General features: G+C 45.1%; 1 protein-coding gene across 2 annotated transcripts in view; it reads right to left on the reverse strand.

Annotated features, from left to right (window-relative positions):
• Positions 1 to 23,640, reverse strand: part of mark4a (MAP/microtubule affinity-regulating kinase 4a) — a 34,692-nt gene that overhangs the window by 3,705 nt on the left and 7,347 nt on the right. Inside the window, exons 2-17 of one of the 2 annotated variants that reach the window (XM_015960622.3) lie at positions 19,738 to 19,935; positions 17,753 to 17,806; positions 12,337 to 12,385; positions 12,117 to 12,182; positions 10,145 to 10,215; positions 10,009 to 10,065; positions 9,372 to 9,608; positions 8,317 to 8,436; positions 8,138 to 8,237; positions 7,923 to 8,032; positions 7,387 to 7,573; positions 6,948 to 7,159; positions 6,067 to 6,170; positions 5,040 to 5,324; positions 1,154 to 1,236; positions 48 to 92 (exon numbers count right to left, since the gene is read on the reverse strand). In XM_015960622.3, coding sequence (XP_015816108.1) covers positions 48 to 92; positions 1,154 to 1,236; positions 5,040 to 5,324; positions 6,067 to 6,170; positions 6,948 to 7,159; positions 7,387 to 7,573; positions 7,923 to 8,032; positions 8,138 to 8,237; positions 8,317 to 8,436; positions 9,372 to 9,608; positions 10,009 to 10,065; positions 10,145 to 10,215; positions 12,117 to 12,182; positions 12,337 to 12,385; positions 17,753 to 17,806; positions 19,738 to 19,935 — 1,978 coding nt within the window. The remainder of the gene's footprint in view (positions 1 to 47; positions 93 to 1,153; positions 1,237 to 5,039; positions 5,325 to 6,066; positions 6,171 to 6,947; positions 7,160 to 7,386; positions 7,574 to 7,922; positions 8,033 to 8,137; positions 8,238 to 8,316; positions 8,437 to 9,371; positions 9,609 to 10,008; positions 10,066 to 10,144; positions 10,216 to 12,116; positions 12,183 to 12,336; positions 12,386 to 17,752; positions 17,807 to 19,737; positions 19,936 to 23,640) is intronic. The other variant, XM_015960620.3, reaches the window with a different exon arrangement.

Consider the following 23,640-nt stretch of genomic DNA (forward strand, 5'->3'; position numbering starts at 1 on the left):
TTGAGCAACAGCATGTTTCCCAAAGCAGGTGCAGAACAGGAACTCACCTTGTGACCGCAAGTCTCCTGATTCCCTCAGATTCATTTGTGACCCTACAGGAAAAATAGAGCAGAGAGTAAATCCACTGGAGTACAACAATCCTTTCATCAGCTGTTCGATGTGATGGCATTCACTAACTGATATGATGCAGTGAAACCAAATGAGCTTCAGCTACAGCCAACGATGTGATCCACACAGTGTCCTCATCTTACAGGGAGATGTTGTAACTCTCAGCATGCAGATGTTAACTCAGATTTCATCCTCACAACTATTTAGTCATCGTTTGATTTTATTACACAAAACAAAATCATAGAACAATTGTAAACATTTACTACAGAGAAGATGATGGAGCACAAGGCAGCTTGCACACCAAAAGCATCCGAGTCAAGTTTGCTTCTGAACCACACAGCGAGCAACACGCTGACCAATGAAACTGTCAAAAAGAGAACACGCACACACCTGGAAGGGAAGTACTGAGAAGTGTGTGTGTGTGCGTGCGTGCGTGCGTGCGTGTGTGTGTGTGTGTGTGTGTGTGTGTGTGTGTGTGTGTGATGAGTTTCTATGATACAACAGCGGTGAGGAATTTAGTTTGCTGATGGAGCTCTGCCTCCATACTGACCTACAGTCAGTTTGGTGGATAGCAGTCTGATGTGCCTATTGACTGCACAACTGTACATCACTGAGGTCAAAGTTCAACCAAACTGCAAGAGTTAGAGCAGAGCCAAGCTTTGCAGTGTGCTGCTAATGTGCTTCGCTCAGCGTAGCATGAACATGCAGGATGCAATACAAATGAATGGGTTTCAGAGCGCTGAGTCAGCATTGCTGCCTTTGGTGTACAAGCTCCTTCAGACTCACTCTAACCAGCTGCCACAGACACCAACACGGACCCTGACTGTAAGACAGTAACATAAATCTCAGATGAGTCGTCGTCCTCGACTGTAAACATGCTTGAAACCAAGTGTGAGAGACCTAGACAGAATAAAGATTATGCAAATGCCATGCATGCAAGCAGGAGGGCAGTCGGGCATCCGGTGACGAGCAAACTCCAGTGAGATCAGGTGCGCAGATGACAGAGCAAGCAGACAAGGGAGAAGAGAGATACATGGGAACTTACTAACTGTTTTTGATCCTTGTGGAAGAGTACAACCCGAGACTGATTTGTTTGAGCCTTGGCGCTTGGACGGGTCTAGGTTGACCCTGATGCCATAACAGGGAGTGGGAAGCAGAAAAAGATAAGATGGAAAAAAGAGGTTAAGAGCTGGGGATTGGGAAAGGAGGCCATAGAAGATAATACATCTGACTCACAAGCGAGGAGGTGGTGAAGAAGAGTGCAGCGGGGAAGCTGATTGGCAGGGATAAAGCTGAGGTTTGATAGGATTAGACATGTGTGATTATGATGACTCGGAGGGAAGGCAGCGGTGGATAATCCACGGCCACACAAGGACTTGGCAAAGGGCCTGGGTGAATCTGATGTTCTGATAAACACGGACCCATACGGAGACAGTGGTCAAGCTGTTACTGCTACTGGAACACGTTTGGTGTTTTAGTCTCAACCAAAAACACTAATCTAAACCACCAGGAGCACCACATAGTACAAGACATGATTGTTCAAGACTAAGTTCACCAAGAAACTGTGTAATTAAGTCAGTTAGTCTGAGTTTTTCATGCAGACCAGAAATAAAAAAAGCTCTCCTGCATCAGCTTCTGATAGAAAACAGACGGTGAAACTCTGGGATTAGAGAAGCCTGACAGATCTCTGTCACGCTGTCACTTAACATTCATGGACTCACCCATCTTGACTCATGACAGGGAAGGCTGTTGGTTTAGGGGTCAGGAAACAGCAGAGAAGGTCTCGACTAGTAGAAGTTAATATTAGCATTAGCAACTCCACCACACAGCAGAACTCCTCCAAGCTGGTGGTATTCGTGGAGACAAAAAATCAACGTTGCAGAGCAAATGGAGTGAGTGGTAGAGTTGTGTTGCTGTTAGCCAATCAGAGGTTAGATGTCTGAATTTCGGGAAATACGATTCTAAATCCTGTTGTCTGAAGTTCAAATCTGCTCTGGCTCACTTCTAGTTCCTAAAACAGTCACACTAGAGTTTTTCCTCCGCTGAGAATGACTTATAGCAGAGACCACTGCAGATGTGTTGGAAAAAGCAAACTTTGTCTTTAACCCTCTGGAGGCAGGCGTTGCAGATTAGCAGCATTAAAACCTACCTACCTGGTTACTCCACATATGTATTTCATGAGCATTTTCTAACTCAGAAGTTCCCCTGAAGGACTTAGTAGTTCTTCCTTTCATCAAAACGTATTTTGAGCCTGAGTGGGTTAAAGGTTAAAAAGCTGATTAGTTCATTACAAACGGCTATTACCAGGGCCATGCTATTAAGAAAATGTGTTAAAACATTTTATCAGCCAAACCTATGATATCTGTGGTTGGAGCGATAACTAGCAGTTCTCCTTGTTGTTATGGTAAATGGTAAATGGCCTGTATTTGATATAGCGCCTTCTAGAGTCCTGGAACCCCCAAGGCGCTTTACAACACAACCAGTCATTCACCCATTCACACACACATTCACACACTGGTGGTGATGAGCTACGATGTAGCCACAGCTGCCCTGGGGCGCACTGACAGAGGCGAGGCTGCCGTGCACTGGCGCCACTGGACCCTCCGACCACCACCAGCAGGCAAGGTGGGTTAAGTGTCTTGCCCAAGGACACAACGACAGCGACAGACTGAGCGGGGACTCAAACCTGCAACCTTCAGATTACGGGGCGAGGACTTAACTCCTGTGTCGCCGTCGCAGTTGTTGGAGGTTAGATTACAGAAACTGTACCACTACTAGGTTTCTATGTCAAATTCAAATGATTAAGTTTAACCACGGACAACATTAGCACACAAATGAAAAGAAATACCACCCATATGTCAGTTCTAGGTATTTATCAGGTTTTAAAATAATTATAGTTAATGTAAAGTGAAACAAAACATTAATGCTTTTATTAAACTAAAGCAGAAAAGCTGAGTAGAAAACGATCTACTGCTGATCTAATGTATTAAATGATCATTACAATAATAATACAGGTGCTGGCCAGTAAATTAGAATATCATCAAAAGGTTGAAAATATTTCAGTAATTCCATTCAAAATGTGAAACTTGTACATTATATTCATGCAATGCACACAGACCAATGTATTTCCGATGTTTATTACATTTAAATTTGATATTCATAAGTGACAACTAATGAAAACTCCAAATTTGGTATCTCAAAAAATTAGAATATTCTGAAAAGGCTGAATATAGAAGACACCTGCTGCCACTCTAATCAGCTGATTTACTCAAAACACCTGCAAAGGCCTTTAAAAGGTCCCTCAGTCTTGTTTTGAAGGCACCACAATCATGGGGAAGACTTCTGACTTAACAGCTGTCCAAAAGACAATCATTGACACCTTGCACAAGGAGGGCAAGACACAAAAGGTGATTGCTAAAGAAGCTGGCTGTTCGCAGAGCTCTGTGTCCAAGCACATTAACAGACAGGTGAAGGGACGGAAAAAATGTGGTAGAAAAAAGTGTACAAGCTCTAGGGATAACCGCACCCTGCAGAGAATTGTGACGACAAACCCATTCAAAAATGTGGGGGAGATCCACAAAGAGTGGACTGCAGCTGGAGTAGGCGCTTCAAGAACCACCACGAGGAGACTCATGAAAGACATGGGATTCAGGTGTCGCATTCCGTGTGTCAAGCCACTCTTGAACAAGAAACAGCGCAAGAAGCGTCTCGCCTGGGCCAAGGACAAAAAGGACTGGACTGATGCTGAGTGGTCCAAAGTTATGTTTTCTGATGAAAGCAAGTTCTGCATTTCCTTTGGAAATCAAGGACCCAGAGTCTGGAGGAAGAGCGGAGAAGCACAGAATCCACGTTGCATGAGGTCCAGTGTAAAGTTTCCACCGTCAGTGATGGTGTGGGGTGCCATGTCATCTGCCGGTGTTGGCCCACTCTGTTTCCTGAGGTCCAGGGTCAATGCAGCCGTCTACCAGGAAGTTTTAGAGCACTTCATGCTTCCTGCTGCTGACCAACTTTATGGGGATGCAGACTTCACCTTTCAACAGGACTTGGCACCTGCACACAGTGCCAAAACCACCAGCACCTGGTTCAAGGACCATGGTATCCCTGTCCTTGATTGGCCAGCAAACTCGCCTGACCTTAACCCCATAGAAAATCTATGGGGTATTGTGAAGCGGAGGATGCAGTACGCTAGACCCAACAATGCAGAGGAGCTGAAGACGACTATCAGAGCAACCTGGGCTCTCATAACACTTGAGCAGTGCCACAGACTGATCGAGTCCATGCCACGCCGCATTACTGCAGTTATTGAGGCAAAAGGAGCCCCGACTAAGTATTGAGTGCTATACATGCACATTCTTTTCATGTTCATTCTTTTCAGTGGGCCAACATTAGAGAAACAAACATTTTTTCATTGGCCTTTAGAATATTCTAATTTTCTGAGATACCAGATTTGATGTTTTCATTGGTTGTCACCTATAAATATCAAAATTAAACGTAATAAACATCGGAAATACATTGGTCTGTGTGCATTGCATGAATATAATGTACAAGTTTCACGTTTTGAATGGAATTACTGAAATATTTTCAACCTTTTGATGATATTCTAATTTACTGGCCAGCACCTGTATATGGGGTTTAACCGGAGCATGCAGGCGTGTGTTAACAAGGGGAGGAAACGACCTTCTGAAAAGAGTTAAAGTAGTAGGTGCTCTACTGGAAAAAGGACTTTTCACAAGTAGAGAAATCCCACGCTATTGAAAGATCCTTTAAAAATGATTCTTGTTTTTTATTCATTACGATAACAGAAATTCTTCGTATCAGTTATCTTGATTGACCACACTAAACCAAGAAAAACAAAACTTCAGAAAATGCCAATCTTTGGCCTTTATCAGCAGCAGCTCCTAATCCTTCTAAGTGAAGTGACTGATGTTCACCTGCGAGTGAGTTTTGAGGTCAGCTTGGTGAAGAGGTTGGAGGTTGCCCTGGTGCGAGCATGGGGCAACGGGCTGGCTTCATGGTGGGACAGGGTGGGTGATGTGGGTGGGGCAGAGTAGACGGGAGGACCACGGTCTCTCAGCTGTCCCCCATGGAAGGTGCTGCGGATGGTGGACCCTCGGGTCAAACGGCACCGGTCCGAAGAGGACGAGGAGGAAGCTGCTCCAGCTCCAGAGATGCTGAGCGTGGAGGGAGAAGCTGCAGGCAGGCGGTGACCCAGAGAGCTGTTGAAGGAGGAACACAATAGCATACTGAAATGATACGGTACTATAAAAAATATATACAAAAGTAATTCAATTCAATTTTATTTATATAGCGCCAAATCACAACAAGAGTCGTCTCAAGGCACTTCACATAATAAACATTCCAATTCAGGTCAGTTCATTAAGCCAATCAGAAATAATGTTTCCTATATAAGGAACCCAGCAAATTGCATCGAGTCACTGACGAGTGTCAGTGACTTTACAGCAATCCTCATCCTAAGCAAGCATATAGCGACAGTGGAGAGGAAAACTCCCTTTTAACAGGAAGAAAACTCCGGAGGATCCTGGCTCAGTATAAGCAGCCATCCACCACGACTCACTGGGGATCGAGAAGACAGAGCTGGCACACGCACACACACACACGCACACACACACGCACACACCGATGGCACACACACACAACATTTAGTAGAAAAAAACTATTGTATCCTACCAGCAACTGTTTACATCATAGAAACACACACACACACACACACACACACACACACACACACACACACAAACACGTCAGGCATTATTGCCCACCCTCCACCTTAGGCAGCAGGTAGTAGTTACATGTAATCCAGTTCAATGCAAACCAGACTCAGGCTCTAATCCAGTTTCATGTCAGTGCTGATTCAGCTCAGCTGTAATTCGGTCAGGTTCAGGATTCTGCATGAAATCATGTAGATGAAGGTTTTGTATCCAAGGACACAAAGTTTACCTGTTTTCTTTGCCATTCTGCAGGAGTGAGTGTCTGTCAGCGCCCGAGCGGTCCGTGCACACGTAGGTGTTCCGGCGTGTCATGGTGCTCCCAGGGATGTTATTCTACACACAGATGAGCCACTTAAGATTCTTCACGTTTTCAGTGCAGCCGGTGCACAAAAAAGTTACCAACAGTAAAATAAAAAGTGCTACTTACACAATGTAACTATAGAATAAAGAAATTACATTCTACTTTCTAAGTTCACGGACATCTTGGCTCTATATTTAGTGTTTAGTAAAAAGAAGAAAACGTGACAATTATATTGTGAAAGCCTTAATTCAATGTTTTTGACAAATCCTCTGCCTTCATGTTATTAAAAATATGTACTAATACTCAGAGTCTGATATTCTGATTGTAATCTGACTACTGAGGATGAGTCCCACATAAAGAATAAGGCTGGTGCTGAAGTGCAGAAAGTTCAGCTGCTTTAATGACGCACTTTTTCCCCACTAATGAAATTACAAAGATGCTGATTCAGAGGAAAAGGTCTAAGGCCACCATCTTACTGATGGCGTCTCACTGGCGACACTAAATTGGTGGAAAATGTGCAAACTGTCCCCTGGACCAGGAAATTGGTTTTGGGCCAGTTCTAACCTCCAGAGACACCAGGGCTCTGGGCTGGGAGAGTGAGGCTTTTGGAATCTACTTCACTAAAGCTGTTTGCATATTATTGCCGACAGTAACATCCCAAATTTCTTAACATTTGACATTTAAAACGAGTCATTTGTTTACTATTTATGTGAAACAGTCTAGTCTGTAAAGGCCCAGACTCGTGTCTCCAAGGACCAGAAGCCTGGGCTCTTGCCCCCGTCCTGAGATTGCTGCGTTAGGGCACTGACCGTGGTGGCAGTCATGTCTTTGCGGCGGTCTGGGATCTCGGACTTGTTGGGGTTATTGGCACTGCTGACCATTGGGCTGGAGGGGGGCAGGCTGTGGCTCCCCATAACGCTGCAGCTGGCCTTACGAGAAGGCATCCGGCATTCCCGCAGCTCCCGGTCCCCCGTGCTGGTCGGGCTCCGCTTGGGGTGCATGACGGGCATGGAAGGCCCACCTTTGTTGTGGAGGACAGCAGAGCACAGACACAAAGAGACTCATATAAAGAATATTCTGTGGATGCAGTGGGATGGTCCTCACAACAAGACTGTTCCTGAAAAAGGCTCACTCTACCAGTCATCTCCCTTATCGTTAAATCTGCCTCTCTCAGTAGCTGACTGGCTGAATTAAACAGTTTGACCACCAGGCCAAGGCTCAGACCGACACGGCAGAGAAGAGACTCACAGAAGTCGCTGTGCCGTCGCTGCCTGTGGTAGGTGGAGGCACTGCGCTGGGTCTTGCTATGCGAAGAGGAGGTGGAGGAGGAGGAGGAGCCAGTGGCTGAGGAGTGTTTGTTGGTCCCGTTAGTGATCGGGCTGGGTCGTACCCTCGCCAAGGACAGGCTACTAGCAGAGCGGGCATCACTGCTCTCCTGTGATGTCCCACAGGAAGATGCACACCACAGAGAGGAGGAGGAGCAGGAGGTGAAGAAGATGACAAGACAGAAATTGTGACAGAGTTGTGAAAAAAAAGAATCTTTGAAGCACCAAATCAAACGGGGACTACATACAATGTTCTTTCAAAGCAAAAACATTAGAGAGGAAGAAACAGAGTCACTGAAGATTTAATAAACTGCAACCTCACAGTAAAATAGGCTAGTTATATTCAAAATGCATATCAATACGTCCGTTTTTATTTAAATAATAGGGAAGTTGAGCCTCGTCTTCTTTTTCCCATGACACCTCAGCAGGTTAGTCAGGAAACAAAATGAAGGAACTCACATCGCCTTTTCGGCCCAGGAGCAAATATGTGGCGGTGACCTCGTTGTATTTCTGATTGAGCAGAGAGTCTTTGATTTCCTCGGGGGTGAAGCCCATCCCGACCATCACCTCTGGGCCAAGCACGACCACAAAATAGAATAAAACAACGCGTCAGAAATAGCTGGATGAAAAACATACATCAGGTCTGCAGGGACGAGCTGACAGAACAGACTCACCTATGCGAGCCGGATCACTGTAGTCCTCCACAGGCTCTATGTGGGGCTTCAGGTCGTCACCCTCGTACCCTGTGTTTATCCATTTGTCCTTCATGACTTGCTGAAGAAACAAAGATCAGACAAATGTGATGCGAGTGTCAGAAGCAGCAGCTGCTCCTGGGCGCGTGCGGACTGCTCACCTCCAGCGTGCAGCGCTTGGCTGGATTGAGCACCAGGAATCGGCGAAGGATTCCCTCACAGTCAGTTGACATGTAGAAGGGCACTCGGTACTTTCCTCTCAGCACACGCTCCCTCAGCTCCTGGTGACCACATACGTGACATTTCACATGAACAACACAGAAGCATGACAGCAGAGACAGAATCGCAGCGCAACATCTGCACACCCGTTAGATTCTGTTGTTAAACGCAGGTGGTGGACGTCTGACAGAAAACACACCTGAGTTGAGATAGATTTAACAAGGTTTCTCCAGCATCCAGGGCATGGTCGTCTTAGTGGGAAGACCATTTGATGCATACAAAATGAAAACAGTCAAGTATTTAACTTTGAAATAGATCTTTGTTTATGTCTTGTCTTTTGCTGTAGGAACCTTGTTTGACTATAAATATCTGTTTAATGGCTCTGATGCTTGTTTCCCCCTCTGCAGGCAACATCGTGGAATCCCTTCTTTGTTTAAACCCGTTGAAGTCTCAATTCCTTGTGTTAAAATAATTTGTAGACTGTTAAAACAATAGCAGCAAGTCACTGGCCTTCCAGTACTTACATGGCTCAAAGCAAATGGGCCAATCATGGAATGGGACTGATCTAATCTAGCATAGCTGACTTTTGAAAACTTGATAATTCAGCGCAAAGTCAGGGTAAAAAGCCCAGAACTAACCAGGATAATCACCGACCACCAGGCAGAAGGCAGTCAGCAGCTGACAGGGACGTTAAGCCCGTTTATTTTGCTGGCCGTGTGCTGTTGTTGCTGATCGGTCACACTTTCAGCTCAGTAGTTTCCAGACTACAAACTCAAACTGGTTTCAACCACAGGGAACAGAATTCTGTTTCATCTTCAGCAGAGTTCATAATGCAGACGGCTTGATCACCCTCCACCTACCTCTGCTTGCAGCAAAGACAGGTTTATGAGTGCTATTCCATCACACAGAAGCGTTCTACCTGCTCAGATTACAGCACCGATAGATTGTTGGAACACTTTGGTTCTGGTGGAATTGGGACCACCATAGGGAAACTTGCCTTGAGGTTCTGTCCATCAAAAGGCAGCGAGCCGCTGACCAGAGTGTAGAGGATGACTCCCAGACTCCAGACATCCACCTCGGGCCCATCATACTTCTTCCCCTGGAAGAGCTCGGGGGCAGCGTAGGGCGGCGAGCCACAGAACGTGTCCAGCTTGTTTCCCAGAGTGAACTCATTGCTGAAGCCAAAATCAGCTATCTTGATGTTAGCGTCGGCATCCAGCAGAAGGTTCTCCGCCTATGTCAGGCATTCGGAGAGATGAAGGAGAGATGAGAGAGAAGTGTACTAGAAGGAAGATGGTTACAGTAGTTAGGTGGGTTGGAGAAGACAGGGACGGCTGGGTGGGGTGTTGCAGAGAAAGCACAGCAGAGATGAGCACAGATGGGGGGGGGGGGGGGGTTGCATGTTGGCTAAAACCATACATGACTCATACTGTGTGTGTGTGTGTGTGTGTGCGTGCATGCGTGCGTGTGTGTGCCTCCAGTTTCTTCACTCCTCAGTCCAAGCCAAATGTACAAGGACCATATTCAGACTCGAGGATGAGGATTAGTCCCACATTCTGACTTGATTGAAACGGAAACTGAGTGAATGAATGAATTTTAAGGCCCTGCCCACAACCTCGGTTCTTCTTTCTCACCTTCAGATCTCGGTGGACTATGTTCTTGGTGTGGCAGTAGTGGACAGCAGAGACGATCTGTGAGCAAAGACAGACAAACCAGAAGCTTTGACCCATGAATGAAAAGCAAAGTAGGAAATGGGAGGTTAGCATTTACCTGACGAAATTTGGCTCTGGCTTCAACCTCCTTCATTCTCCCATGAGACACGAGGTAGTCAAACACTTCCCCTGTGTGTCACACAGCAGTCAGGTGTTAAAGACATCATCATCATCATCATCATCATCATCATCATCATCACACAAGTCTAACACATGGCTGATTTCACTTTATTCATAATTTTACTGTAATTGATACTTAATGAAGTGTAAATCGGTGTTATTGTCCTGATGGGGACTTGTTGCCACACAGAGGAACAGTTTAACATGATGAGCAATGTCTTTTCCTGCCAAGGGTTTGATGAAGAGATCGAAGAGCTCTCATATCTGTTCAGACACATTTCAGAGAAGCTTTGCTCCAACAAAAGATGACAAAAACATCTGAGACTCAGAAACCGGTGCTCCAAATCCTCCTCTTCAAACACAGCTCCGTAACTTTAGAGAGAGGAAATAAACCTGCTGCTGCAGGGCCCCATCACCTGGTCTGCTTTAGCCACAAGCTAACAGAGGGTAACGCTCACTGATGGATAAATGAATGCCTTGTGAGTCGATTTTTGTGGGGAAAAAAGCACTGGTGCTCGTGTTTTAGGAAGAAGAAGTGAGCTATAGGAAAGGGGAGCAGCAGACAGCAGGATTTGGAGTCTTATTTCCTGACATCTGGACATCTTGCTTCTAAACGGGAAGTAAATAATGTAAATAAACCAGTTTCTCTTCCTCTGACATTAAAAGTTTTTCTGTGCAGTTGTTTTAGACCGCTCCTCTGGGGAACAACTTCCTGACTCTATATTGTGTATTTTCCACCGATCGTTGTAGAAACCATGTTAAAAACAGCATCTGTGACATTCTTCAAGGACACGGTGAGTAAACGACACCACCTGACTCTGAACACAGCAAAGGGGTTTATCACAGGAACAAGCACAGGAAAGGAGAGTGGATGGATGGAGCGTGTCTCCATTACGCCTGAAATCAGATTTACTCTCAGCTCAAACAGCAGTATAGTTCTTGCAGCAGGGCTGCTGGGATGCTTCTGTTGTGGCTCCGTGTTCTGGGAAGTTTACAGAACAGCTATAAGGGCGGAGTCCACCCTCACTAAAGGTGACATCATTCATACCTGATTCAGAAAGCTGTAACCAAACAACCACTTAAAGATGCAATATCTAATTTGGAAAACAAATGAGCTTAACGTGTTTTAATGCCAACAATCTAACATAGTATAGCTACAAACATATAAAATTATAATAAAAAGATGAATAAAGTGGTTCTCTTCAATTTTTCTAAAAACCTCGGCCAATAACGCGTTACGAACCAAAAACAAGTGTTGGTCTAGCTGAATGGCCACACTTCCCTGGGTCCTCCACTCATCACACGCTCACGTATTTAGCAACAGGACTCCGCTGGTGTGAGAGGTTCTCACTCAATAACATCAGAGAAGGAGAAACAGCCGGCTGCTACCGCTTCAACTTTAGGACAAACTCCCAGAGTCTCAAAAAGAAAAACAGCGTTTGAAGTCACGGGCAACGAAATACATTTGGACCAAGAAAACAGCGACTGGTGTTTAACACACTCTCTTCGTCCAGCATGACGGGTCTCCAGTTGCGGCAGGAAGATTCCTGGGGGGAGGAGTGGATGTTCCATGACGGTTTCTGTTCAAAACAGCTTGTTCTGTAGATTCGCTAAAGCAGCTTTGAACTAGATACACTACATTGTTTAAATGCTAATTGCTAAAATTGACAGCTGAGGCTGCTTAGCTGGAGTGAAGCTGAGCTTAATCGCCTTTATAGTTAGGCTCCACCCACTCCATCCCTTTACTGATGGAAGGAGTGAAAACACCACATTCCTATCTTTTCAACGAATTACTGGAACAATTAACCACCATCTTCTCCACTAACAGCTAAATGTTCCAATCACTGGTGAAAACACATATCAGTAAACAAATAAGTAGTTTTTCACTGCATCCCAGATAATGCACCCACCTCCACTGGCATACTCCATGACCAGGTAAAGGGTCTTATCCGTCTCAATCACCTCAAACAGCTTCACTGTAGACCAAGAGGAAATTTCAATCCAGTGTGAAAATATAAATATAAGCAATAGATTATGTGTGGGGGCAGAGTCGGTTCATGTCACTGTAACTTACTCAGCAGCTGCAGCCTCTCTAAAGAACACATAGATGTAAAACATGATGAGTCTTACCTATGTTAGGGTGATTTAGGCCCTTCATTATTCGCACCTCACGGAAAAGCTGGAGGAGTAAACAAAGAGGAACTCAGTTATTGTGATGAAAGGGTGATTCCTCATCCACCTAAACATCAATCAAATCAAAGATACTTTGTTAATCCCAGAGGGAAATTAGTGTTTCAGTACACACAATTCAGAGATCAGACATATATGGGCAAGACACATGACAAGAATTGGTGACTGTGGTCATTCGCAACCCTGAGTCGCACAACCTTAATAGAGATAAGAGGGGTTTACATGAGGATTGGTTCAGGTGGAGGGGAAAAAAGGCACTTCAAAGTTACCCTCTCACCAGGAGGGCAGCTTTGCTCTCCAAAAAAAAAATGCCTCAGACAGATATGCAACAGACTTCAGACAACACAACATAAGTGTCCACTAGGTGGGGTGGTGGGTCGGGACTATCCCCACTTCAGTTCCTGCAGCCACAATGAAGCAGCGCACGTCACCTCAATGTGGATAGGGGAGGGAGCATTGAGGGTTGGAGGGATGCAGTGACCCTGGATGCTTCAGCGGCCTTCCCGCAGTCCCACCCAGGCTGGGAAAGGAGACAGAGTTGAGTTACCATGGCGACGGCACATTCCACATATCTTCTGAGGGGGGAGTTTTCGTTGGAGCATTGCAGGCTCGCTGGAGTTTTTGACAATTAAAATTGCGCCCACATTTTCTAAGTTAACACACATCTCTTTTAACAGTGCTAGTTTTTGCATCTTCACTGTTTCCCTGCTTCAGCCCTCTCCCCCTCCCCCTGCGCAGCGGCCGCAAACTCACTGGTGCTCCTGCAGCCTCTCAGAGTTCCTGCTGCTCTAAACATTAAAACAATTATTTCATTTTCTGTTCCTCACTTCTGATTACCTTCAATGGTGTCTGTTTGTTGCAACCACCAGGTACAAAAAATAACTTGTTTTTATTTGACTATTTTTCTGTCCTGCCTGTTTATTATCTTCCTGCATCTCCTCTCAATTCTAAAGAAAAACTGCTACCTGGCTTCATATATATTCACCTTATGAGATGCCGCTGAACTGCAGTTCTAAAAGAGCTACCGACCGCTAAAACAGCGGAGTGCGCGCTGCGCGCCAGTCGCACCGGTGATATGTGTCACCGGAGGACAAAACAGGTGATATGCTTCGCTCCACTGCAGCGAAACACATCAGGCACAAATAAAAGACAGAAAACATAAAAGGAAATGAGCCGACATGAACGACCGTGTGTTAAAATTGTTTTTGAGGTGGCAACACCTAATTTGATATTACTGTGGCTGTGCTCAGGACGCAGATGTCTGGAGCGCGTCAACGATCAGAGCTTTGCATGCGCAAGCTGGTTATGGTTAGGATGGGGTGAGGGGAAGATTAAATTGCAAGAGGGTAAAGGTCACAATTCGGTCAAATGTCCGTTTAATGGCGGGCGTCAGGTACCGATGCTCTGGCACAGAGCGACGCCTCCCAACGCGCAGGGGCTCGTCACCTGCTGTCTTTTCCGAGGACTGCATCTCGTCGGTCATTATCACATGACAGCGACTAGTCTATGAAAGGCATAAAAAGTCACTACAGAGCAGTGTAGTCGACTAGTAGACTAGCTGATACAACCCCTATGAATATGTTAATTAAACATGACGTTTAGTTACAGAGCAAGTCACCCCCAAGCAGAGTATTACTCCACTCCCACTTCATGTCTGAAAAATGCAACAAATGCTGTTGCCTGGCAGAACGAGACGGCGGAGCCGCTAACAAACACAAGCACACACAGGCTCACAACGACTTTGTGACATCATATGGTACCAGCTAATTTCATAGGGTACCTCTTAGCCAATAGCGATGGCAGATTTAAATTCAAATGCAGTGCAGAGTTTTTACCTGATGATAACTGACAGTTTTAGGCAGAATATTTCATTTTTAACTAAGGTGCACTAAAGCGCCAAATCATTGACTACATGTGTCTACAGCACAATTAGAAACTCATTTATCTAGTTTATCAGCCCAAAAATACATTGATTTGGGGGTGACTTGCTCTTTAAACTCAAACTTACTCTAGGTCAAAGGTCAGTTTGTGTGCATGATCAAACCTGGTGTATCAACCTAAGAGCCGGCCATGCAGCTCAGTAATCATGAAGAAGCTCTCAGCTTCACAAAGGTTGTGACCTCTGCTCTAGAGTATTCCAGACTGAAACCGGAGCAGGTAGAGTTTACTGAAATGATCCAGGTTTCTGACGTGGACTCAGATCTTCAGCACATCCCAGAATCTTCAGTCACGTTCAGATCTTGGAACCTTTAGGACTTTGACTCTGGACACTTCACCTTAGCCTGGGTCCAGGTTTCAACCATCTAGCTGATCGTTTCAGAACCACAGCATGATGCTACCGTCACAATGCTTAACTCATTAACTGCCATTTACAACTAAAGTCGTCAATTGCATTTTTTAATGGGGAGGGCCTGGGAATGAGACCCTGCACCGTGGCTTTAGAGATGATCTTCACCCATGTGTGTCACACGTCACGTGATCAGGAAGCAGAAAATCCCTGAATTAGGAAATTGTTTTGGGACGCTGCTGTGAAAAAAGCCAGGCGCAAGCCAGAAAAGCTTCTGCAGCTCACACTTCGACAACGGATTATGAAAGAACGGATAACGCTAGAAACAAGCTGATTCTTCCTGATGTAAGAAGGGAGTCAACTCTTTCTTTTGGCAGTTTTGGTGTTTACATATGTACAGTGAACGAGCTAACATCTGGACCAGTGTCCAGAAGTCGCACGTTGTCTCCCACCAAACAGACTTCTTGTCCTTGTGTCCAACCAGCTCCATCTTTGTCTTGTCTAACCACAAAACCTTTCTCCAGTAGACATTTGTCTGGTTCATGTGGACATCTATGAGTTTCTGTGCAGCTTGAAGGTGTCTACTGAAACCAGAATCTGTCTTGTCTTGGTCCTCGCAGTCCAGACTGATGTGAGACTATCTTCACTGTGGACAGAGACACGGGTGTTCCAGTTCATGGTAGGCTTGACCCTACGGTAGGTGGTTCCTGGATCATATGTGGCACACACACACACACACACACACACACACACACACACACACACACACACACACACACACACACACACACACACAAGCTTCTAATTCTTGTGCAGCAGAAAGAACCGGTTCTAAAAACTTTTAGGTGCCACACCATGATGACTGCCCAGCTTAAGCCTGAGTAGTTTCTTCTCTTCGGAGCTCCTCCTCCCTGCATGTGACATGTCTGCTCTAAGGATTATTATGAGCCAACCCCCATGACCATAACGGTGTGCTGGCCAAATTAAAGGCTGCAGCAGAAAACAACAACTCTACTTCCCACAAAGCTATTCTATTCTTTATTCTTATCCTCTACTTCCAAGACACACACTGTTCTCTCATCCTTCATTCAGTTCTTCTAGCAGCCTGCTCCTTTAGCAGCATCTGACGTCACTGTTGTCCTAGCAACCTGGGTATTAAGACCAGGCTGCTTCCCAGCTTTTCCAGCTGTACTGGAGGGAATATTGTAGTGATCTTCCAAACCATCCTATTCGTTTTTGGTTCCCAGCTGCTGGGTCGAACGGGTCAGATCCATCTAAGCAACAGGAAAACAACTTCCCAGCAACACCTGACCCTCTTCTTCATTAAATAGATAGCAGCCCTGCGACAGCAATGGAAGCTCACACTGTGGCAGAACAGCCCTGCTTGGATCTGCTGGCTGGAGTTCAAGTCTGGCAGATGGTGACGACCCGCATTAAGTGGAAGTTTCAGCATGGATGTGTCGTGTCTCAAAAATACACACAAGTGAGTTTTCAACACAGAGCTGTGATTGTTGTCTTCTCACAAACACACACACACACACACACAAACGCACATGCACACACACACACACACACGCACTAGCCTGACCAGCCAGCCCCATGCTTCCTTAAGGGAGACATTGGTTCTGTATATAAAATTAAATAGAGGATGAGTCTGGCAGGCCAGGTACTGTACAAGTGCACACACATGCGCATGCACACACACACAAATGCATGCACACATAAACACACATGCACAAACGCAGGCACGTGCATGCACACACAAACGCATGCACACACACATAAAAGTACGCAAGCAAGCACAAACGCATGCACACACACATTCCTACCACCCACTACAGTTTAGATTATGCTAATATAAACTCTTTCATGTCTTCATTCCTGAAGCTTTTCTAAATCCCACATGCACATAACGCAGTCCACTCTGATCACTGGTACGGCTCGGTCCGGTCCAATCAGATGCCTCCTTCCTCAGAACCGTCGTGTATGTTCCACCAGCACCAAATCCAGAAGTGTCTGGGTAGACTTCAGCCCCTTACATCTATTCTGTTTTTTCTCATGCCAACAGATGGAGAAGCACGAGAAATTTAAATATCAATAATAAAAAAATACTAAAGGGGTTAAATTAAAGGTACAGCATGTAGTCTAGCCTGATGACTTCATGGTGAGTGGTTGATGCTGTTGCTGGAGCACAGAAGATAGGATCAGCTGCTGCTCTTTATGTAGCAGTTCACTCAGACACCTTCACAAACATCTGAGTTGGATTGTTTCATCTCTAATCTGATTCTTCTGTTTCCTTCCCTTCTTCTTGTTCCAGGAACAGTGCAGGGTACAGGAGCTGATGTAGGCAACCCTGGTCCCAGGGAGCTGCAGTCCTGCTTGTTTTCCAACTATCTTTGTTGTTCCTGCTGTTAATTACCTAGATCAGGTGTGCTCAGCCAATTAGAAGCTGCAAGTTCATGCCTGGCTGGAAAACATGCAGGAATGTGGCTCTCTAGGACCAGGGTTTCCTACCCCTTCTCTAGGCTCAGGAGGTTTCCTGTTAGACTTGTCCAAGAATCAAGGAACCAGGAACAGGAACTTCAAAGACACCTCTCACTAGAAACTGTGAAATATCCTTCACCACAATGTTCATTCTCCACCAGGAAGTCCAGGGAAGACAAATTAAGACCTCGTGCACAGTTGCACACAGAGAGAAGAAAACACAGGTTGGGTGATGGCAGCTTCGAGGATGAGTCACCACCTCTCAGGGCAGTGAGTAGCTAAGACAGAGATGAGAGATGATATGTGGAGCAGAGGTCTCCTTCTGCTCCCATCCGGTCTCTAGCACCTGCCAAACAGCATCACGTCTCACGAGCCCCTCTCTGCATCAGCTGCTTCCCTTCCTGACACTTCAGAAGACGGAAACAGCCGAGGAGGAACCCAAACCTCTGTCACAGCCACATCACTGTTTCTGTTCTCAGCTAATCGATCAGAACAACAGACTTCAGTCCACAAAGCCAGGCGGCGAGGTGCAGAGAAGGTCTCAATCTAAATGTGTGACCCATCCTTACAGAGAGGTGGACTCACCTTTTGTAGGCTGGTTGGGTTCAACTGAGTTTTATCGATGATTTTTATTGCAACCTGGAAAAAAACGTATGGAAAAGTGAAAACAGTTAAATATGTCCCAACATGATTTTTGTGAATCCTCTGAGAACTCCACAGTTGGATCACAGGGATGTAAACTACAGAATAAACTTCCTCCAAGTTATTTGAACACAACCTTTAAGCCATCCCAAATAGCTTCACTAGCATAACTGCTGATTTCTTTTCCAGTAGTAACTCTGCTAACACACACCTGCATGCTCCAGACCAACAAGCTGGTTGTGGATTTGAGAGCCTATACTGATATGTGACCTTACCTCTGACCTCCTGATACTGATTTGAAACAATTCAGATTAATCTCAAAACACTATAATTAATTAAAAAAAAAAACACTATTTTTCTCATTCTAATGAATGAAAAATTCCTGATCCTGGAAATTAAAATGTCTTCATTGAAATGAGGATGGTGAGTTCAAGGGCCAGTGAAAACTGCAGGTTTCTCATTACTGCTCAGAAACATTAAAATGTTCAAATGTGAACTCTTTGTCTCCCGGAGCTGAGAGGTTGGTGTCAAAGCTTTGCTAGCAGCATGATGACAACACGAGGACTCTAATCCTATTTCACCAAGAAATTTATTTTTCAACAGTAACTCATGTAGTCACTGCTGCATTGAAGTTATAAAAAGAGCTGTGCTCAAACTTTCCAGTGAATCAAACGAAGATAAACATCAGGGACATCCAAGGATGTGTAATGTCCAGCAATGGTCAGTTTAGGTTCTGTTTGACCATTCAACATCTGGTCAAAAAGGAGACACAAGACTGCACATTATCCCTTTAATCCAGCCTGCCTTCCTCTCACCAGCTGGAGATCAGAGCCTGCAGCTCTGACAGAGATAATGAAATCATAACAATAACACTCTCTCCAACCAAGGTCCCTCATAGAGCAACTCTTTTATCTAAACTCATTGACTCACAGAAGAATAGAAGAAGATTTTTAAAATTAAAAATGAACTTCTGAAATATACAAGAGATAATCATTAAATAAATGTTTGTTTATTGCTACTTATAATAATAATAATATAATGAAATGTTTCATTAATCTGGGCTCATTGATTGATATATGTTTCAGCATGTTGATATGACGAGGTCATCACCATTTGCACTCACACAAGGACAAAGTAAGGTTAAGTTAAACGCGTGACACATTGTTAACGTTTTGCCCAGATCAGAGCCTCAGAATTTCAAAGAAGGCGTGTGTTTCTGAGATTCTTGGTAACATCCAAACTTGTCAGCTTTTGGTTAGCTACTTAGCTACCGATTCATAACATCTTAGCATTAAAACTAGATCACTCTGGTTTTTCTTCGGTTCCAGAGTTCTAGAGAAAGCTTCAGACCGGCCATCCGTAGCAAAACCTCTTTAACCAGCAAATATTTTGACACGTCATCAAAACCTTTAAAACCTTTTTTGCACCTGCGAAGCTGATACAACAAGTTAGTTCCTGCAGAACAAGTTTATATTGTTTAGACTCCTTAAGAGTCCCAGTCGCTCGGTTCAATCCAACTGTCATACCTGGATACCTGGAGATGACCCTGGACTGACGACTGAAGTTAGTCTACTGACTTTGGTACCGGGGTCTCCGACACACCCCCCCCTCCCCCCTCCCGACATCTCGGATCCAAAAGGGCATCTTCACTTGGGTATGTAGACACACAGATAGTGTCTGGATGTGGTTTTTGATAATATAAAAAATCCTAGAGTCTTATGACTAAGCACAAATAAAGACCAGGCAGGGTGATATTCTATATTTAGATAAGAGTATCACAGCTTACTGGTCACAAGTTGAGTTAATATATATACTGAGCTAAAGTACCCAATTTATCTAACGCAACAGGCGTTTCCTCACCCAGCAAACATCACTAATTTAACTACTGCCTTCCTCCCACCCGAGCTTCTGCTGCTCCCACATCTCACCTCTCTGCCTGTCAGAATGTGGCGAGCCAGTTTGACTTTGGCAAAGTTTCCCTTGCCAATGGTCTTGAGCAGACGGTAGTTGCCAATGTGTGGCTGCTCATCAGAGCAGGAGGCGATGGAGTTCCTGCAGCGGGCGCCCAGAGAGCGGCTGGACTGGCTCGTGGCCTTGTCTGAACGGCTGGCCCCCAGCGACACATGCTGTAAGACACCAGGAGAAGCATCAGTACCACATAATGTAGCAGCATCAGAGAACTGGAAAAGCGCAACTACTGAAAAATAATTAGTCATAAAACTGACCCTAACCCTACACCTCCTAACCCAAAGAGAATGGAACGCTGTTCTAGAAGCAGTGAGCAGTGATTGTGCAGAACTTTTTTACTAACCACTCACAGCACTTTGCATTATAATCTATGTTCATCCAAAGCCAAACCTACATGGAGTAAGGCATGAGCACCACCTCACCCCTGCCACGTGGACCTCAAGGGATAAACCATCAATCCTGCTCAATGGTCAACTTTCCTCGTGGGGCCACACCCGTTAGGACAGTGGGAGGGTTGAGGAACAGGAGTCAAACTCAGGCCCTCAGGCCAAATTTGGCCCTTGGTCTATTTTTATTTGGCCCACGAGACCAAACATCAACTATATGGCCCACCAGCTGATTTTGCTGCAAAGACTACATATCCCATAGTGCTTTGCAGCTAAGTGCCCCTTCCTTTTTGTTTACATTCATTCATGCATCCATGCTACTCTGCAGCATTACCCCAGTCAGTCTCAGACAAACTGGGCTCCTCTTACTCAGCGCCAAGTTTATTCAGCAATTTGCCGACTTTGAAGCCCAGAAATGGATTTTAACCGCTCAGTAATCTGTTTGCTGCTATCAGAGAAAGTGCAAAGACCAACTTCCAGACCGAGATGATTTAACTCGAGTTTAGTGACACGCTGAAGTCAGTACGACTCTGTGGCTGCAGTGTTTATCTCTCCTCCCCGACACACCAACACAACAGCGTGGTCCAGCTGCTCAGACGCTCTCCATGTTCAGCAGCACAAACCTGTGTGAGCAACTGTTGTCTGTGATGAAGATGAACAGAACAACACTGCAGTCTCACTGATGAACTCCTTCCTCAGCTCACAGCCTGACCCCAGAGGTGCAGGTGTCTGGCTGGAACAGGTGAGCATCACAGTGGAGCAAACTGAGCTTGGATTATTTTGGTTTTATGCACTTTTTCTGCTTCATAGCACAAACGTGAAAGAGCTAATTGCAGGTTAAATGTTTTTTTCTATCCATCCATCCATCCATCCATCCATTTTCATCCGCTTATCCGGAGTCGGGTCGCAGGGGCAGTAGCCTAAGGCGAGAGGCCCAGACTTCCCTCTCCCCAGCCACTTGGGCAAGCTCCTCCGGGGGAATCCCAAGACGTTCCCTGGCCAGGTGAGAGACATAGTCCCTCCACCGTGTCCTGGGTCTACCTTTAGGTCTCCTCCCGGTTGGACGTGCCCGGAAAACCTTACCAGAGAGGCGTCCAGGAGGCATCCTGACCAGATGCCCGAGCCGCCTCAACTGGCTCCTCTCGATGTGGAGGAGCAGCGGATCTACTCCGAGCCCCTCCCGAATGACCGAGCTTCTCACCCTATCTCTAAGGAAGAGCCCAGCCACTGTTCGGAGAAAACTCATTTTGGCCGCTTATATCTGCGATCTCGTTCTTTCGGTCACTACCCAAAGCTCATGATCATAGGTGAGGGTAGGAACATAGATCGACAGGTAAATCGAGAGCTTTGCCTTCTGACTCAGCTCTCTCCACCATGACAGACCAGTACAACGCCTGCATCACTGCAGATGCAGCACCAATCCGCCTATCGATCTCACGCTCCAGTTTTCCCTCACTCGTGAACAAGACCCCGAGATACTTAAACTCCTCCACTTGGGGCAGGACCTCATCCCTGACCCGGAGAAGGCATTCTACCCTTTTCCGAATCAAGACCATTTTTTCTAATTCACATAAAATGCTGTCGTTTTAAAATACATAACAACAGAGTTTTTCTAGTAAAGTGTCGTTTCTCAGCAAAGCTTCTAAAAAGGCTCTTTTTTTCTACATCTGAACCTCTAACATGACCAAAGGGACTTAGAAGCTAGGCTGCCTCAGCTCAGTGTGGAGAGTGGGTAGTTTTAGGGTAGAGAGGTCATGTTATCCGGTCAGCGTGTGTGTTTTGGATTGTGTTCATGTTGATAAACTACAGTATAGTGTGTGAAGGCTGTACCAACTCCAGCGTGTCTGGACATCGAGTCCACGGGTTTCCAGATAAGAGAAACAACGCCTCTATCTCCGTGCCTGAGGATGTTTTGTGAAGCTGAAAAGATGGACTTCTGTAGCCCACATCGGTCGGTACCGGGACAGGGAGATCCGCGCTGGGCTCCGGAGACCCGTGGAGGGGTTTAGAAAATTAAATGCGGATTTCTGGAACTCAGATCACCATCAGAACCAGGTCAGAACCAACCACCAGAAGAGACGCGTGGCTCAGCGGGCCAGTAGAGCTGGTTTATGGGTCTGCACCGGATCAGAACCATCGCAAATCTCCAGGAGAGGATCGCTTTAAAAAATACCAACTCGACTGACTCGCTGGTGTCTGGGTCACATCCAGCTCACAGAAGTCCGCATGAGCTCCAGAATCGGATGACAGGCGTATCTCTCCCTCTCTCTAAGCGCTAAACTTTGTTACGTGAACGGATATTAACGAGTATGAGACCGCTGACAGACGCTCATTAGTATTAATATTATATTAACTGACCGATACAATTGTAATTGTCTTGTACATGATAGTAATCTGTACAATATTGTGATGTTTGCACACAAGTTTAAGCTAGCATCGTTAACTCACAAGCTGCTCCCCCGCTGCTCCTCCTTAATCTCTCTGCTTTGGCCGACGATTTCCCCCTCTGGTTGGTCTCTGCTCTCTGGGGCATGCAGCAAACTCATAACTTTATGGTTTTGGTCCATCATAAGTAGATTTATAAACATTTAAATTTTCCTCAGTGTCAGAACCGGCATTAGAATCCATATTTTCCTCTGGATTAAGCTAACAGGACTCCCTCAGCTGACGTCACTTGGTTTGGCAAAAAAAAAAAAAATAAATAAAATACCTTTCTCACAAAAATCACTCTAAAAGTAGTGATGCACCGATATGAAATTTTTGGACCGATACGGATATCTGGTATTAAGATCACTGTTATGGCTGATAACCGATATTTGCCGATACCGATATACTGACATTAATGCTGCTAAAGTCAGAAGATTTTGCACATAATGAGAATATTAAAGCTGAATTTACATTACTATGTATGCACAACACACATTTATGGTTCTGAGATGATTACATTCACTGTTCACATGACTAAACAATTACACATCACCCCCTCACCCTCTGAAACAGGCAAACAAAAAGAGACAAGATGGAAAAAGTATTGGTTGTTAATAATCGGCCCGGTTTTATTTATCGAACCGATACCGATATGCTAAAAAAAGACTAACATCTGCCGATACCGATATTGATGCTGATATATTGTCCATCCCTATCTAAAAGACTAAATAATTTATGTTTGTGTAAAAAATGTTTTAAAAGAGTTTTATTAATTGTCTCTAAACGTTGGTTCATGGGAGTCTCTAACTTGCAATTTGTGTTTTAACAGGTGAGATATTGCATTTTCATTTAACATAATTACTGTTTTTTATTTTTGTTGTTGGCCTGTGAAAAAATATTAAACCCACTTTAAAACAGGAACTGGAAAAACTACAGATAGATGAATAGAATAGCAAATCCCTTTATTTGAAAGTCTTTTGTGCGCTCGTACTGTGTTGTTGTCTGTAATCCATGTTTTTGTTCTTTTCTTACACAGTTTAGTTTAACCGT

Source organism: Nothobranchius furzeri, chromosome 10 (genome assembly GCF_043380555.1).
Source record: "Nothobranchius furzeri strain GRZ-AD chromosome 10, NfurGRZ-RIMD1, whole genome shotgun sequence".
NCBI classification, from domain to species: Eukaryota; Metazoa; Chordata; class Actinopteri; order Cyprinodontiformes; family Nothobranchiidae; genus Nothobranchius; species Nothobranchius furzeri.